Source organism: Physella acuta, unplaced genomic scaffold, assembly GCF_028476545.2.
Source record: "Physella acuta isolate Inbredline_101_S28 unplaced genomic scaffold, ASM2847654v3 ptg000175l, whole genome shotgun sequence".
In the NCBI taxonomy this organism is placed as follows: Eukaryota; Metazoa; Mollusca; class Gastropoda; family Physidae; genus Physella; species Physella acuta.
The window spans coordinates 173,583-191,162 of record NW_026731694.1 but is presented as its reverse complement, the minus strand read 5'-3'; the positions used below and the strand labels follow the sequence as shown (position 1 = coordinate 191,162).

At 37.3% G+C, this 17,580-nt stretch overlaps 2 protein-coding genes across 2 annotated transcripts; one reads left to right on the top strand and one right to left on the bottom strand.

Moving 5' to 3' along the window:
* Positions 1 to 231: 231 nt before the first annotated feature.
* Positions 232 to 3,154, top strand: LOC131936324 (chymotrypsinogen A-like). Its single transcript, XM_059293250.1, has 2 exons — positions 232 to 414; positions 2,918 to 3,154. Exons 1-2 carry the CDS (start codon positions 303 to 305, stop codon positions 3,097 to 3,099), a joined length of 294 nt encoding a protein of 97 aa, XP_059149233.1. The 5' UTR covers positions 232 to 302; the 3' UTR covers positions 3,100 to 3,154.
* A 2,646-nt stretch (positions 3,155 to 5,800) lies between these two features.
* On the bottom strand, positions 5,801 to 12,237 carry LOC131936323 (actinia tenebrosa protease inhibitors). The gene is made up of 3 exons (XM_059293249.1): positions 12,051 to 12,237; positions 8,416 to 8,586; positions 5,801 to 6,033 (listed from the first exon to the last, which is right to left on the bottom strand). The coding sequence occupies exons 1-3, from the start codon at positions 12,115 to 12,117 to the stop codon at positions 5,864 to 5,866; spliced, it is 408 nt and encodes a 135-aa protein (XP_059149232.1). The 5' UTR covers positions 12,118 to 12,237; the 3' UTR covers positions 5,801 to 5,863.
* Between the last annotated feature and the right edge of the window lie 5,343 nt (positions 12,238 to 17,580).

Genomic DNA, 17,580 nt, shown 5'->3' with positions numbered 1-17,580 from the left:
AGTGAAAATTGATATCAGATTACATTGTCAATGTCATTGGGTTGCAACCCACGTGCCAAGTTTCAGATCAATTGGTCGGTTAGGAGTAGTCGAAATTTTGCTCGGCAGTTTCAATCTATGACGAAGCTTAAAGCACGTCAGACAGACAGACAGAGGGAGCAATTTAAATAAAAGTTAAATAAAAGTTTGAAATTTTTAAAAATTGAAAATTATAAATACAATCAAGCTATATTGATCTTCCGTCCACAGAAACAACACCGCGCGTCTTGCAAGGAACTCAGGTTACTCTGAGTGAGAACAGGATGAATTGCCCTTCCAAAAATTACGACCCGGACACCATGTTATGCTCCCCTGGAGGCAAGACAAACACTTGCAGGGGTGACAGTGGTGGGCCTTTGGTTGCCAACTTCGACGGTGAGTTACACTTTCTTACTTTCTCGTATATCAAGTATAGAGGAAGTATTGTAAGCGTACACAATAAACCGGGAGTGATCTCCCCTAAACTTTTTTGTATACCAAGTATAGTGGGAGTATTGTAAGCGAACAAAATAAACCGGGAGTGATCTCCACTAAACTTTCTCGTATACCAAGTATAGAGGAAGTATTGTAATCGTACAAAAAAATCGAAATCGAGATTTTCTCAAATCTCGACATTTTACACCTCCCTGAGTCGGATAAAACTTCGTATTTGCAATTTTGTTCGTATCTCTGTGTGTGTGTGTGTATGTATGTGTGTGTGTGTGTATGTCTGTAAACACGATAACTTGAGTACCGTTACATGTAGGATGATGAAATTTCATATATACGCATTATATTAAATTTGTAGTTTTGTATTAACTTTTCAACGACAACCGGAAGTAGAACTTATTCTAATTTTTTTTAAAATCCTATAACTTCACTACTGTTTCAGATACATAAACAGCATTTTACATATAAGTAAGATATCTACTCTCAAATTTAGAGTAATTTCCGTTGACCGGAAGTAGTACTTTACGCTACTTCCGATTTCTCAAAAAAAAAAATTATAAAGTGTTAATATTGCGTACTATTATACACACATTGTTAGCTGTTCATTTGGTTCGCAATTCTTTTTTTTTCTACAAGATTCTATTCTATTTTAAAAAGTTTAGATAATTAAAAATTAATTAAAAATCATGTCTATAAACCGAGTTCCCATCCCCCTTAGTGTCATATAAGTATATTCAAGAAAGTTTAAGGGAGATCACTCTCGCTTTATTTTTCCACTCTCAACTGAAATATGCATTTGGACAATAAATTAATTTATAGATATAAAACACGGTTCTTCTTCTTTCTTCGTTCTTAATTATTAGTGTTGAAGGGGATCGAGATTTATCTGCTAGTGGGTTTGAACTCGAGACTGTTCGAATGTATCAACCATGAGCTTTTTGCCGACTCGACCACGCCTCCAACACAATTAAGCGTTACGTGTCAACTGGTTTTGCGCCATTGAGGCCATTGACTCCGATTTCAGCCTGCTTTTCTTTTTCCCACGTTTTCTTTAACTTGCTTTCTCTGTGTGTTTATTTATTTATTTGTTTGTCTTTCCAATCCAATCTTGCGATCGAAATTTCTGGCACTTCCCAGTTAGCTAGCGCGCTGAAATTTTCAGGGAAGCTTTCTTTTGGATGACCATTGAATATTCAATTGTTATTATTACTAAATTGATCAATGGAAACATTTTATTGAGCATTTTAGACCGCTATATAATCTATATATATAATTCTCCTCTGCTAGCCATTACAAAAAAAACCAGCGACGCGTACCTCGCGCGCAGTGAAGCGAACGATCACATGTCGCCACAGGCTTAGGGGCAGAGAATTTAGCTTGAACCGAGTTTAAACTTACAGGAGGTAGGCCAGTTTGGGGGAGACGATATGGTCGAGTGGTTGGGCACACGATTGCTATCCCACTCGACACGGGTTCAAATCTATGTGTTCTAGTCAGTAACGTATTCAAACAACGTGTTTTTTACGAGTTGTCTTTTTACGAGTTGTCTTTTTACGAGTTGTCTTTTTACGAGTTGTCTTTTTACGAGTTGTCTTTTTACGAGTTGTCTTCGTTTACCCAAAAAAAGTGAAAAGATAAAATCGATAGCAAGATTTTAATGCAAACAAACAGACAAAGACTAAAAAGTAGAAAATAATAATCATTAAAAAAGTTTTAAAAAACCCACGTTTTCTGATTGAACTAAAAAGTAGAAAATAAATGCTATAGGCCCTACATCACAATAATGCAAGCGATCACTCTACTATAAGCGAGCAAAAACGTGGGGCGCCGTGATTTTCTTACAGTTTCTAATACTGTTGACTCTCTACAAGCTCCCTAATAAAAGTCAATAGTATTATCTAATCAATAGTAATATTACTTCTACTTCGGCGCCCCACGTTTTTGATCGCTTATAGTAGAGTGATCGCTTGCATTATTGTGATGTAGGGCCTATAGCATTTATTTTCTACTTTTTAGTTCAATCAGAAAACGTGGGTTTTTTAAAACTTTTTTAATGATTATTATTTTGGATTTGCTTCCATAGCCTTTGTCCAACCAAGAACAAACTACAATGCAGCAGTCGTTTAATTTTGGAGTTGTCTCTCCTAGAAGAGTGGCTGTCCCCAGCTAACGAGCCTCATCTACCCGAGGGTTCGAACTCGTGACTTTTCGGTTTAGCAACCATGAGCTTTACCGACTCGACCACGCCGACCCCTAAACACGGTTCAATTTAAGCGTAATAACGTTTAAACTTGATATTTGAAAAAAAAACAAAAAAAAAAACAAATTTACCCTACGAGAAAACAATCTTCTTCTTCTTCGTTCACTCGTTCACGCTGACCTCCCTAACTAAAACATAATCAATTAGCTGCATGTTTCTGAATATTTTTCTACATTCTACTTTGTACAGGTGTGTACCAGGTGTTTGGCGTGACTTCGTTTGGAGCTCCGAACTGTACAGCGCCTGCATGGGGCTACTTCACCAAAGTGCAAGCCTACTTGAACTGGATTCGTTCCACCATCCGCATCAACAGCGGAAACGAAGAAGAAAAATTCCTGCCGTCCCGTCCCAATGACCCATGGATCATGTAATACCAGACCACAGGAATGAGAAACAGACATTTGTCTTATACGATATACGCAGATTTTTTTTAAAAAAATTCTAAAATGTTAAAACATATGTATTTATTGAAGGCTAATCAATTGTGAATACAAAACAAATTGTTAATTTCTATATTTCATTTAAATTCTGAAACAGGTTTCGAAATTAATAAAGTTAAAAAATGATATATTAAATTGTTTGTTTTACATTCAATGATTTGTTTTATGCGTGTTTTATCTTTCTTAGCTTTTGTAATCATCACATTGGCATGATGACTTGTATTTTTAGAATGACCTTTAGTATGTTTGACATTTCCTGTATGTCTGACTTGACCACCTGTATGTAACTTGACTACCTGTATGTCTGACTTGAATACCTGTATGTCTGCTTGACCACCTGTACGTCTGACTTGACCATCTGTATGTCTGACTTGACCACCTGTATGTATGACTTGACCACCTGTATGTATGACTTGACCACCTGTATGTCTGACTTGACCACCTGTATGTATGACTTGACCACCTGTATGTATGACTTGACCACCTGTATGTATGACTTGACCACCTGTATGTATGACTTGACCACCTGTATGTATGACTTGACTACCTGTATGTCTGACTTGACCACCAGTAGGCCTATGTCTGAGTTGACCACCTGTATGTCTGACTTGACCACCTGTATGTGGTTAAGCTAGACCTAATAGATTCATCAGATTATCTACCACATCAACAATACTATTTACGTTATTCTCTCTTGTCAAACTCGTGGAGTTGGACATAAAGATGGCTTGCGATGTGTTTAGCACACGATTTTATAAGGACAATGCAACAAGACACAAATGCCTAAGACACACAGGGACAGACGAAGTAGAGTTCATCGGTTTCAATGAATAATTTTGTCAGCACTATGCCCAGCCTCCTTTGTTCCCTTAACGTGAGTGAGGTACCCATCAGAGCTGCGTGGACTCAGCGATGCTCTACCGGATTTGAACTCGAGACTTTTGGGTTGGCAGTCTAGCTCTCTACCGCTAGGCCAATATTACATGTCAGAAGATATTGCATTAACTAACACAAGTTAGGATGTAACATCACATGCGCACTAACTGTGAGCTCACCAATCAAGGGTTTAGCAAGCGGTTTGCTATCTCTGCCCTGTAATATAGTTAGGCCATATTTTAAGCTATAAGCTGGCCATTATCATCGTTTCCTCTGTGTGCCCAAGACACACGAGTAAAAAAAAGGTTTCCCTTTCAAACCTGACGGTCTATGGGGCAAGTGAAGTAGAGTTCACTTGTTTCTGTGACCTCGGCATGTGAAGAGATAGTGTGGTCAGCACTATGCCCAGCCGCCTTTACTTTCCCTGACGTGAGTTAGGTACCCATCAGAGTTGGGTGGACTCGCTAGACCACATGAGGCCCTCACTTAAAGTTCCCACCACTGATGTTGGTCTCCGGTCGTTTACCTGGCACTCCCTAATGACAGTCCTGCCTCTGCCAGCTGCTTCACCGCCGTGCGCCTCCACGGCTCCCTTGGCATTACCCCCCCCCCCCCCACCCATAAAAACAACCAAACTGGCCATTTCTATAAGATAATTTGGCATTCTCTACAACAGGGGTCTCCAAACTTTTCAGCCCAAGGGCCGCATTAACAATCTATTATAAGTTCGGGGGCCAGTTTCTTCCAGGCATCCCTGCGGGGTGGCAGAGCCCCCCCCCCCGAAGAATGCACCCCCAACGGAGTATATATATATATATATATATATATATATATATATATATATATATATATATATATATATATATATATATATATATATATATACATACATACACATTTCAAGTGCCCCCACCAGAGAAAAATGTCTGAAAGAAACACTGTCGGGGACCGACAACACGATAGAGGTCCAATTTCGATCTGAAATTGTTCTTGTCGTAGGCCTACTTCATTCTTGATAAAGTTTGTGTGTTGTTCCAAAATTTGAAACGTACTTTGATGCAAAAGTTTTAATATTAGGAAAGTCTTCTTTGGGCAAATACTTATAAAAACCCACTCGTCCTTATTTTACTTTTTCTTTAAGGATGTCATTTACTGGGCAACTGGCCACATTTACTTGAATGGTATTTGCACCCAATGCTACATTTTCAATTTTTCAGCCACCTCCAACAAGCAATTTTTTTTCCGTGGACAAAAAGATCTCCGGGGGCCGGATGAGAGGACCTCGCGGGCCGCATCTGGCCCGCGGGCCGTAGTTTGGAGACCCCTGCTCTACAAGATAAGCTGCCGATTTCTACAAGATAATCCGACCGTCTTTACAAAAAAAAGTTGGCCATCTCTACAACATAAAATGGTCATCTCTTGAAGATAAGCTGACCGTCTCTACCAGATAAGCTGACCGTCTCTACCAGATAAGCTGACCATCTCTACAAGATAATCTGACCATCTCTACAAGATAATCTGACCATCTCTACAAGATAAGCTGGCCGTCTCTACAAGATAAGCTGGCCATCTCTACAAGATAAGCTGGCCATCTCTACAAGATAATCTGACCGTCTCTACAAGATAAGCTGACCCACGGCATAGAAAGTCAGAATATGATAGAGAAGGGCATAGTAAGGTTGGGTCGGGTAGACTCTTATATTTAAGTAGAGTTAAAAAATCTGAAAAATGTACACATGATTATTTTTTTCTCAAATTAATTTATTTGTCAACAAGCTGACCAGTCGGACTTTTAATGCAGGGTCTGACCGTGAACTGTTCAGATTATGCAGAACTGTTCGCAGTCCGCTTTGGACGAAAAGTTATTATCATTGCCACCACAGCCTCCGTAATAGAACTGTGTACACCTTTTCAATGAGTTGTTATAGTAGTAATGTTTGTACATACCTTCACATTTACCTCTATGACTGGGCTGCAGGCAAATAGGATCTGGGGTAAAAAAAAAACGATATTTAGCCCCGGAGGAAATATATTCGAATTAAGAAATATGTATATTTAAAAGTAGGTATAAGAAGCTGATCTCCGTGGTTTACTTTATAAGTATAAATCTCAGTTTTAATATCAGCGATTTACGAAGATGGCGTCGTGGTCCAGCGGTAGAGAGCTAGGCCACTTACCCGAAATCTGGGTTCAAAGAAGTAGAACTTTCCTGAGTCCACCCAGTTTTGATGTTTCCCTAACGTTACGTTATGGAAAGAAAGTCGGTTGGGTATAATGCTGACCACATTATCCCCTTACCGAGGTCATTGAATCCGATGAGCTCTACTTCATCTGCGCCATATATCTTGGGCAAAAACAGGAAACGAAAAAAAATAAAGAACGTCATACAGATGTGCGATTATAAAATAGGTTTATTTCTTTTACATATATAGGATAACATAAGGTCTTGTAAACATCCTAATTTATAAAAGGCCATGTGCGCTCTTCTCTCTCTCTCTCTCTTTCTCTGTCCGCAAAAAATTTTCGCCGGACATCACGTCAGAATCGGCAGCGATATATCGAGAACTTTTTACGGACTTTTGTTGATAATAATATGTTAGATGTTTTAAATGTATAACCACAATTTTAGTTAAAGAAGAAAAATAAAAATTAAAGGCGTATTCGAATGTAGAGAAACAGTATTATTTATGCAACCGGAAAAGCATTAATATATGTGAAAAAGAACGCATAAAACTGTGACGTCACTATTGCTTATACATTAACTAATGACGTCATCTGCCGTGTTTAGAATGAAAAGAAATGAACTATTTCATTCAAATTTGATTTAGATCTACGTACACTATGAAATGTATACAATACAATTTTTCCGGCCTAAACTCATAAAATTTATTTTATGTATTTGGATTCTAGATCTAGAGATTCTAGATCTAGACTAAATCTAAATCTAAATCTACGCAATAACTAGATCTAGACGTAGACGCTAAGATCTAGATTTAGACTCTAACTTCTCTAAAATCAATTCCAAAAATAAATGTCTATATTAGGACTAAACTATTTCAAGACTTATTTATTTTATACAAAATCTTTGTTTGGAACTGGCTAATTTGGGATAAAAAATTAATTTGAAAGAATAGGCATATTCGCGTAAGTTAAGATTTTAAAATACGTGTTTCATTCTCCGTATTTTATAAGGTGCCTAAATAGCGGAGATGTTAGTGTACATTAAACCACGCAGGTGGTGCGGGTTCGAGACACAGCAAGTCAACTTGGTTAATGTATTCTTTTTTATTATGCTCGGGCTAAATTTAAAAAAAAAATTCTTTTAGGAATCTAGATCTAGATCTAGATTGTCGGGTGTCCGATAGGGCACTTCCCGGCGCCGCAGGCGCTTCAAATTTGGCATGATCTTGCCTTGGTGCGACAGAACACGGGGGCCGGTTGGCCGAAAAGTCTACGATGTGGGGGTCAAAACTGACCTCGACTGACCGGTACCTTATATGAGCTATAAATCGAAAAAAAATGTCCACGGAGGAACCTCTTCATAACTCTTGAGGTCGTAGACCGACCTTCGGGCGAATTAATTAAGCATTCAAATTCTCAATGTTTTCGAAAGCCTAAGCGAAGCTGGGCAGCATGCCTAGTATTAACATACCAGAGCATTGGTAGAATAGTAGTGTTCTATTTTTAATAAACCGGGAGTGATCTCCCCTAAACTTTCTCGAATATTCTAATATAACACTACGTGGGATGGCAACTCGGAATATAGACATGATTTTTGTTTACTTAAACTTTTAAAAATAGAATAAAATCTAGTAGAAAAAAGAATTGCGAACGGCGAAACAAAATGTGCATAATAGTGTGCAATATTATTAGTACTTTATAAATTCACATGCGCTTTTTGAGAAATCGGAAATAGTGTAAATTAGTACTTTCGGTCAACGGAAATTACTCAAAATTTGACAGAAAGTAGAGAATTAGATCTTTTAATTACATGTGAAATTTCATTTATCTATCTGAAATAGTACTCAAGTTATAGGCTTTTTAAAAATTCAAAGTAGAAGAAGTACCACTTCCGATTATCGGAAATCGCTCAATAGTTGATACGGATCTACGATTTTGATAAAATACTTATATATGAAATTTCATCAACCTAGCTGTAAGGATACACAAGTTATCGTGTTTACACACACACATACACACACACACACACAGACACACAGACATACGGACAAGATTGCAAAATTATGTTTTTCCGTATAAGTGAGGTGTAAAACGTCGAGATTTGTAAAAATCTCGATTTTGTTATGCACGATTACAAGACTTTCTATATACTTCGTATATACGAGAAAGTAAAAAAAAGTCACAATTTACCAATTTCCTCGCAAACTCTCTTGCAGGCAATCTTGGATTCGAAATTATTTTCATTGCCATCACAACCGCTGTAAAGAAATGCTCTACACCAATGTACCTTAAAGTCATAGTAATATCTGAGTGACTTCTCTTGGCATGATCCTTTTCGAGGAGGTAGTCGGCACACAGGATCTGGGGTATAATATGTGTTATGATCTTTATGTATGTGCATGTGTAAGGGTATTAAACGTGTTATATTTATCGATGTGTGTGCTAGGTTACTATATGAACAATGATATTTACAATTGTAACTAAACCATAGTAGTCCTACAAGCTTTATGTTGTGTCAAAGTATAAAAAGATGTATTTCTAATCACATTTTTTCATGTGCTCGCTTGTTCAGGTGTGCAGGGCGAACACACAAAAGGGTAAGAGGTAGTTTGTTATGGAAACACGTGTAACGAAAAGTTGAATAAAAGTAATATAATGACTTCACTTTCATCAGCCAATTTACCCTAACCTATATATTCGTTACAAAATGTTATTAATAAATCGATTCCAGGGCGTCCTCTGGCGACCCAACAGAGGGCTTTTAGGAGCGCCGATCATTTCTGTGTTCGCTATGGCGTATGCGTTCGTTTAAGCGAGTGCAAAGGAGTAGTTTACTAAGTTAAATCAGGCGGTTTCCGCCGGCGCCAGAGGAGGATGCAATTTGGCGCCCCGGGCTAGACTGTGAGCTCTTTGTGTTTATGTTCACATTAACTTTATTATTATTTTGAGTTATTGTTTGCGTTTAGGTTTGCGTTTATGTTTCTATTGATATTTGCGTTTTTGTTTGCGTTCGCTTCCGTTTTTGTTTGCGTTTGTGTTTGTGTTTTCTTTGTTTTTGGGTTTGCATTTATGGTTGGGTTCGCGTTTGTTTTTCTAGATTTGGGTTTGTGTTTCCGTTTTCTTTTTTGTTGGTGTTTGTGTTTTCGTTTGTGTTTGTATTTGTGTTTGAATTTGTGTTTGTGTTATGTTTGCGTTGTTTTTCTTTTGGTTTTGGTTGGTTGTGGTAGGGTTAATTAAAAAAAAAATCCTAAACCCGGGTAATGCAGGGAATATGCTGCTTAATAAACACATAAGTCACGGTCCTATACGGATAGGGTTTTCACAGAAGGAAGTGCAGGGCCTGGCCGGGACGGTTAGTTATAGATAAATGTGTGTGTGCTAGGGTATTAGATGTGTTATGATATTTATGGATGTGTGTGTATCTTAAATTGATGCACATGTGTATGTGTACTTACTTTTGCTTGGGATTGTTGAAGTTTTTGGTGTCAATATGTTAGACAATATTCTAAACTAGATATATCTATTTTTTTTTTAAATGTATGTTCAAAGTTTAATTTTTTTTTTTTTTTTTGCCTCAGACACGTATTTTATAGCGTCAGTTGTGTGTTCGCTTTAGTATTACAGTTTTCATCATCGGCTTGTGAGGACTGATACAGATTTACAATAGTAATATTTCTTTCTTACTTGTAGCCTGCTTTCACTCATTTAAGATGGTTTACTTATACATAGATCTAATACAAAACGTCTAAATATAAAGAAAAAATAAAAATTAAAAACCAACCTGAAACTGAAAATGCAAATGTGTAATTAAATGATGATTCAAGGGATTTTTTTTCTCGGCGTGGTAGGCTGAGGGGACGAGGGGGGGGGGGAGGGGGAATTTGTTTTTTTTAAAAGTAGAGCTGAAATGAATTTGGGATTACAGAGAATTAAAATGATACAAATTTTAAGCAATCGGAGAAGCTATGTTATTACAATGAGACAAGTAAAAGCAAACACTCTTCCCTTTCAAACATCTATATCTATACAGTCCTCAATTAGTTTTTTTTCCTTTTTTAAATTTCTTTTATTAATTCAATTGTTTTAAACATTTAAATCAGTAATAATTATTTATTTGATAGATTTTACACAGCATCAAAGACATGAACATCAATTGCATATATAATAATCAAATGGAGAAAATAAAATGGCATAAGAACTAGACTAAAATAAGGTGTGCAAACTAGGTTTCTCTTGACTGCTTAGTTTACTGTGCTTTGTTCTTAGCTGAGGAGTCAAAAGTTCACATTGTAGCCACACATGGACAGAAATAGAAACGACCGTGGGAGAAGTTTCTCTGCAGTACACATACTGATCTATCATTCCAAAACTTTCCATGACATAAAATTGACCCTTGGCAAAGAGGGCACTGCTATCCTTGAAAAATCCGCCAGTCCGGTTGAGTGGGGGGAAGTGTGTGTGTGTGGGGGGGGGGGGGGGGAGGTGTGTATCTCTTTATACCATTCAGGTTGTGCACTTTTAAAAACCTGGGAAACAGAACACTGTTCTAATGTTAGTTTACTTCAGGGCTGATCGAGTGATGTTTAGCTTGAGACTGTCGATATTAATTATGCATCTAGGTAATTTGCTTCTTCTGTAGTTCAAATGTTAGTTTCCCGTAAAAGTAGGATGTCAATATTGTGTTTATTTATTATGTTGTTTATATAATGTGTTTGTCCCTAGCCCCCCCTGATGTTCAATGTTGCCAGAGTTAGCATGAATTATTTGGGGTTTTCTTTCGAACATCTGTTTCTGGAGGACTGTTTCTGGTGGTGGTCTTTTAACGCCAAACTTTCCAGCCGCTGGTTTGCTATCCCGTTGGGCCCTGGTCACGACCCTTTGAGGTGGCTTTACTGTAGGTAATTGATTTTTACTTGAACTGATTGCTTAACTATATGACAGTTGACCTGATACCTTTGCTGCTGATATACTTTGTGAGCTTTTAATTTCCTTTAGCGGTTTCGTTATGTTTTCTGAACTAGTGTTATCTTGAAGAATATCATTTATTGTTTCGTCGACAGCCTCCAAATTTTCTTGATTCCCATCTTTTTGAGACCCCGTTACCTTGGAATTTCTGATCGCTATTGTCTCCATGGCTTCGGCCTCTATAGTGTTTCTGTTACGCTTTCGTTAACTTGCTGTGATGCTGCAGTAGTATGATGTTTTTCAGTTTGGCCATCTACTTCAAAGGCATCTTCTACCTCTCTATGCATTGCTCATCTAAGCATTTCATTTTGTCTTTCTCCGTCAACATCATAACTGTCCCAATGCTTTAAGAAATTTCTATTGTTACTTAGATGCTCCCTAACTTCTTCTTTATCATTTGCATCCCAAGGCTCAATTGCCCTGTACTAGATATATCTAAATACATCTCTCAATATTATTCATAGACTTAACGTTGCATTTCAAGGTATAAACAATTTCAAAATATAAACAATGATATGCAAATAAATAAATCAGATTATCACTTTAACCATTCATCAAATAAATATTTGGTTCTTATCCTTCTTCGTTCTTAATTGTAATGTTGAAAGAGATTTTTCAAGTATTATTGGTAGGCCATTGACTCAGATAACAGCCTGCTTTTGAATGTCAATTCTTCCTTAGCCTTTCTCCAAACAAGAACAAACTTGTAATCTTGGAGTTGTCTCTCTTAGATGGGGTGCTATCGAGCCTCATGTGCCGGGGATTTCAACTCGGGACTGTTCGGTTTTACAACCACGAGCTTTACCGACCCGACAACGCTAAAGACGTATACTTGATTCAAATAAAATCTTTAGTCTTACTATCCTTTTCCTTCCAGAGATCCACAAGCTGTGGCATCACACAGAGCACCAACAACTTGGAAAACATTTTATCTGGCAACTGTTGGACGTCTTGGCTAGACTCGGTATTGTAATGTATGGATCGGTAATTGATGAGTCTCCTGACTTAACTCAAGAGTTGATATACCATTAATCAGCTTAGTATCGCCTAGCCAGAGGCGTGAATAGAAATCGTTAATCCTTATCAGGGGGTGGGGGGGGGACTTCTTAGAAGACCCATTATAGCAGGCATTACAACAAAATTGTTCTGACCCCTGGCAGATTATGAAAGTACATAAATTATAAAAGCTCTGAAGTAATATCAAAGTTATAATAACAAAAATATGTTATATTAATATATATATTTAAAGTCATAACATAAATTATAGTGATCTAAAGTAATATGAAAATTATAATAACAAAATTATTATGTTCTGATATATTTTGAAAGAGGTAAATACCTGAATTATTGTGCTCTGAAGTAATATAAAAGCTGTAATAACAAAACTATTGTGTTGTGACTCATTACGAAAAGCATAAGTACAAGAATCAATGTGATCTCAAAACTTTGAGTTGTACGCCGTGGATAAATGTTTAAAAGTTAACAGAAGTTTAATACAGAGTGAGTAAACCAAACTATCTAACATTGCTTGATGATAAATCCATATGTTACCTGGCTACTCCATGTCTGATTAATAATTCTAATTTATTTCCAGAATCATTCCTGAACCCATTTTACTCTATTGTCAAACAAGTTAATTAAAACGTCTAGTGACATTTAAGCGCAATTTCCTTATGTTATCTAAAAATAGCTCTGTCGTAGCGTAAATCAAGAACAGGGTTAGTAAAACCATTGGTTAGTTATTAAAACGTTTTTTATTAAAAACAAGTAATTAAAAAAAAGTCTAGTGACAATTTTAGCGCAATTTCCTTATGTTATCTAAAAATAGCTCTGTCGTAGCGTAAATCAAGAGCAGGGTTAGTAAAACCATTGGTTAGTTATTAAAACGTTTTTATTAATTTTTTTTTCAGTATTTTACATGTTTTATTTACAATAGAGTAACATGACTAAAAACTATTGCGCGCCTAGCTACCGAACGTGATGTCGCAGCCATTGAACGTGATGGCGCAGCTATTGAACGTGATGACGCGTGTGGTGTGGTTGGAAAAACATGCCTACTAATTCGGTCCAAATTTTAATTAATTCAAAAAATTTTTTGTGACCGAACGAAAGGATATTTTTGAAAACTTTCTTCGGCAATATTGTTCTAAATTATGGCAGGAATCGATTGGTACATGTTTCAAGTCGCTAAGTGGTCTGGTTGCCGAGATATGGGCCAAAAACTGCATTTTTTTCGAGGTTTTTTGGCTTTTTCTGGAAATCCATGTAAGAAACCCGGAATTTTTATGGCCTATGTTCATCCTCGTAGCTTGCTTAACATAATTGATTTGTAACTAGTCATCGATATTGCTTCGTTGAGGAGGAGATACGACTTAAAGCCCGGACACACATTCATACATCCATACATTCATTCATTCATCCATCCATTCCCAGAAATGACGAGTTAATAAACGCAATTCTCCAGAATGGAAATTGCGCTTAAAAAAAATTTCAGTATTTTACATGTTTTATTTACAATAGAGTTACATGACTAAAAACCATTGCGCGCCTACTGAACGTGAGACGCAGCCATTGAACGTGATGGCGCAGCTATTGAACGTGATGACGCGTGTGCTGTGGTTGGATAAATATGCCTACTAATTCGGTCCAAATTTTAATTAATTCAAAAAATTTTTTGTGACCAAACGAAAGGATATTTTTGAAAACTTTCTTCGGCAATATTGTTCTAAATTATGGCAGGAATCGATTGGTACATGTTTCAAGTCGCTAAGTGGTCTGGTTGCCGAGATATGGGCCAAAAACTGCATTTTTTCGAGGTTTTTTGGCTTTTCCGGGAAATCCATGAAAGAAACCCGGAATTTTATGGCCTATGTTCATCCTCGTAACTTGCTTAACATAATTGCTTTTGGAACTAGTCATCGATATTGCTTCGTTGAGGAGGAGATACGACTTAAAGCTGCGGACACACATCCATCCATTCATCCATCCATCCATTCATTCATACATTCATACATCCAGAAATGACGGGTTAATCAACGCAATTCTCCAGAATGGAAATTGCGCTAAAAAAAAGTCTGATTTTCGATTAAATTGAGTATATGCCATAAGTGGACGCGGGTGTAGAAAATCAATACAACAGAAATGAAGAAAAGATTGCATTTTATTAAACCTACTACGCAATGTGCTTTACAACACATTAAACTATATTGGTGACAAATCAAATAATTAACTAAATAGCGAAAAATCCGACACATTTAAAATAACATTACCAATACCCTTTAAAAAATATCCACATTATAGACATTATTAGTCAAGACATCACAATATTAAATGCACACGCTGATTAAGAGACTTCAATGGTTCCGTTTAAAAACCAGCTGTTTAATGGTATATATGTTTTTTTATGTATATATTTCATGGCGTACGTCTTGATTAGTAGATCTATAGATTTATTTCAAATTTGAATGAAGTAGTTCATTTCTTCATATTCTTAAATTTTGTGTAGTTTCCGTAGTTTAAGCATGTGACTTGTGACGACATTGTTTTTTGCGTTATTCTCACAACAATAAACCATTTCCGGCTGCATAGTTAAATTTGTGTTTCTACATTCGAATATTCCTTTATTTTTATTTAACTTCTTTAAATAAAGTTTAGTTTATACATTTAAAACATCCAACATATTATTTCAACAAAAGTCCGTATCTTTTAGTTCTACATATATCGCTGAACATACATACTAAAAATGTTGCGGAGAGAGAGAGAGAGAGAGAAATGCACACAAAGGCCATATATATATTAGAATTACAAAAATTAACGGGCGTTAGTCAATTACACTTTAGATTAGCAGTTCTCATACAAGTTACGTACTGTGTTTGGATAGCCATGGGTGTGGTCATCCATTTCTTGATGATAACCTGGTCATCTCAATGAATGTGATGGGCATTCTCAATATTACACTTTGGTCATCTCTACAGACTCTCTCCCAGTGTCGTAGCGACTCCTCCAGGCGCACGCGGATACACTTTCAATTTGCCCCCCCCCCCCCTTAATGTATTTTTTATATTTTTAATTCAAAACTGCAGCTAAAATGAGCGTTACCATTTTTTTTCAACCCCTTTTGGCGCCCGTAGGGCCGGCGCCCCGGGACACATGTACTTACACCCTCCTCGTAACTACGCCTTTACTCTCTCCACAATACAACTCTTCACAAAATACTGATCAAATCAATGCAATTTATTTATCACAAACCTAAGCAGAAATTTATTTTACTTTAACAATGCAATAGTGTATATTATAATTTAAAGGGACATTTTTCAAAGGGTGTTGGCAAAGCTGGTGTTGGTGGTGAAGTTAGCCAAACAACTTCTCAGAGCACATTGACAGTAGGGTAAACAAACGAGTAAGCTGGACATGATCGATCAATAAGATTATCTACCACATTAACAATACTATTTAGGTTATTCTCTCTTGTCAAACTCGACGACTTTTCAATTACATAAAAATGGCTTATGATGTGTTTAGCACACGAGTTTTACAAAGGTCAATACAATAATTCTACATTATTATAGTTTTTCCAGTTTGTGCCCAAGACAAATTGTGCAGGTGAAGTAGAGTTCGTCGGTTTTAAATGACCTGGGCCTAAATAGAGGATAATGTCGTCAGTACTATGCCCAGCCTCTTTTGTTTTTCTAACGTGAGTGAGGTACTCATCAAAGCTGGGTGGACTCAGCGATGCTCTATTGATTTGAAGCCGGATTAAAACTCGAGACTTTTCGGTTAGCAGTCAAGCTCTCTAGCGCTAGGCCATGCCGCTTATTAATAATATTACGTTAAAATGTATTGTATTAACACCGGTCGGGATGCAACACCAAATGCTAATTAACTTTGAAAGCTCGTTACTCAAAGGTTTAGCTTTAGCAAGCGGTTGCTCTCTCTGCCCTTTATTAAAGCTCCCACCACTGTTGTTGGTCTCCCGTAATTTTCCTTGCAGTCCCTAATGCCTCTGTCAGCTACTTCCCCGCCGTGCGCCTTCACGTCTTATTTTGTATTCCAGCTATGTAATATTATTTCTTTGTTCCAAATTTGTGAGTGCTATGTAGCTGCTCTGTCTTTCTACTCGATTGGTTTTTTTTTTTTTCAAATGCTATTATTACGATTTTTGTTAAAACGGCCAAAGTGAAAAACGGCTTCCGTGGGTTCTGTTGTAAATTAAATTAAATTAGATTAAATTGAAAAAAATTACGGGTTTGTACGTGAGGGCAACCAGTTTTTAGGTCCAAAAAAAAAACAACCCAGGTTCAAGCAGGGTAACAGGTAGTCGGGTACGGTGTACAGCGCATAGTGGGGTGAAACGTTACCAACACGTAGTGATCAAAACAGCGTCTTCAGAGCCAGTAAGCCCGAGTTAACTACGTCAAGGCCTGCTTGACCTATGGGAGTATAACTCCGTAGCCGGTATACCGTGTCATGATATTTACGTGTAGTATAAAAATGTGAAAAGTTTAAACACAAGGTTATTTTTTTCTCTCAACTGATTTATTTGTCAAAGATTTCCAGTTACCAGTAGGATGTTCAATACACAGTCTGGCTGTGAACTGTTCAGTTTTTGCAGATTTCTTCGCACTCCGCTTTAGTCTGAAAGTTATTAGTAGTAATCAGAGGCGCAGCGAGGGGGGGGGGGGGGCGGGGGATGCGGACCGCACCGGGTGACACCAAGGCAAAAAATAGCAAAATATATATAGCAAAAATGATAATTTCACTTAATTATGTGATTAATTCCAGTGTTAAATAGTGTTTTAAGAGGTGCAAATAGAAAGTTTGAAGGGGGGGGGGGGGGGGGGGGGGCTGCAAATCGAAATTTTGAAGGGGGGGGGGGGGCAAATCGAAAATTGTCCCCGGGACTGACACCATTAAGTGCCACACTGGAGACACCAGACCTCGTTAGGCCACTGGTAATGATGTATGTACAAACCTCTATACACACCGTTTTGACTGGGCTGAAGGCAAATAAGTTTTGGAGTTAATAATAAGATATTTTGCACCTTAGAAAATATACTCAAATTAAGATACATATATATTTAAAGTAGGTATTGGGAGCTGATCTCTATGGTATACTTTATCACTATCATTCCCAGTTTTAATATCAGTAAGTTACGCAGATGGTGTCGTGGTCTAGCGATAGAAAGCTAGACTGCTAACCCTTAAGTCTCGAGTTCAAAACGTCCCTGAGTCCACCAAGGTCTGATGTTCACCTAACTACGTCAGTGGAAACAAAGTAGGCTGGGCGTTATGCTGGACACATTATCCCCTTGCCTAGGTCATTGAATTCGATGAATTCTTCTTCATCTGTCCCATATATATTGGCCAATAAACCGGAAACTTACTATTTCT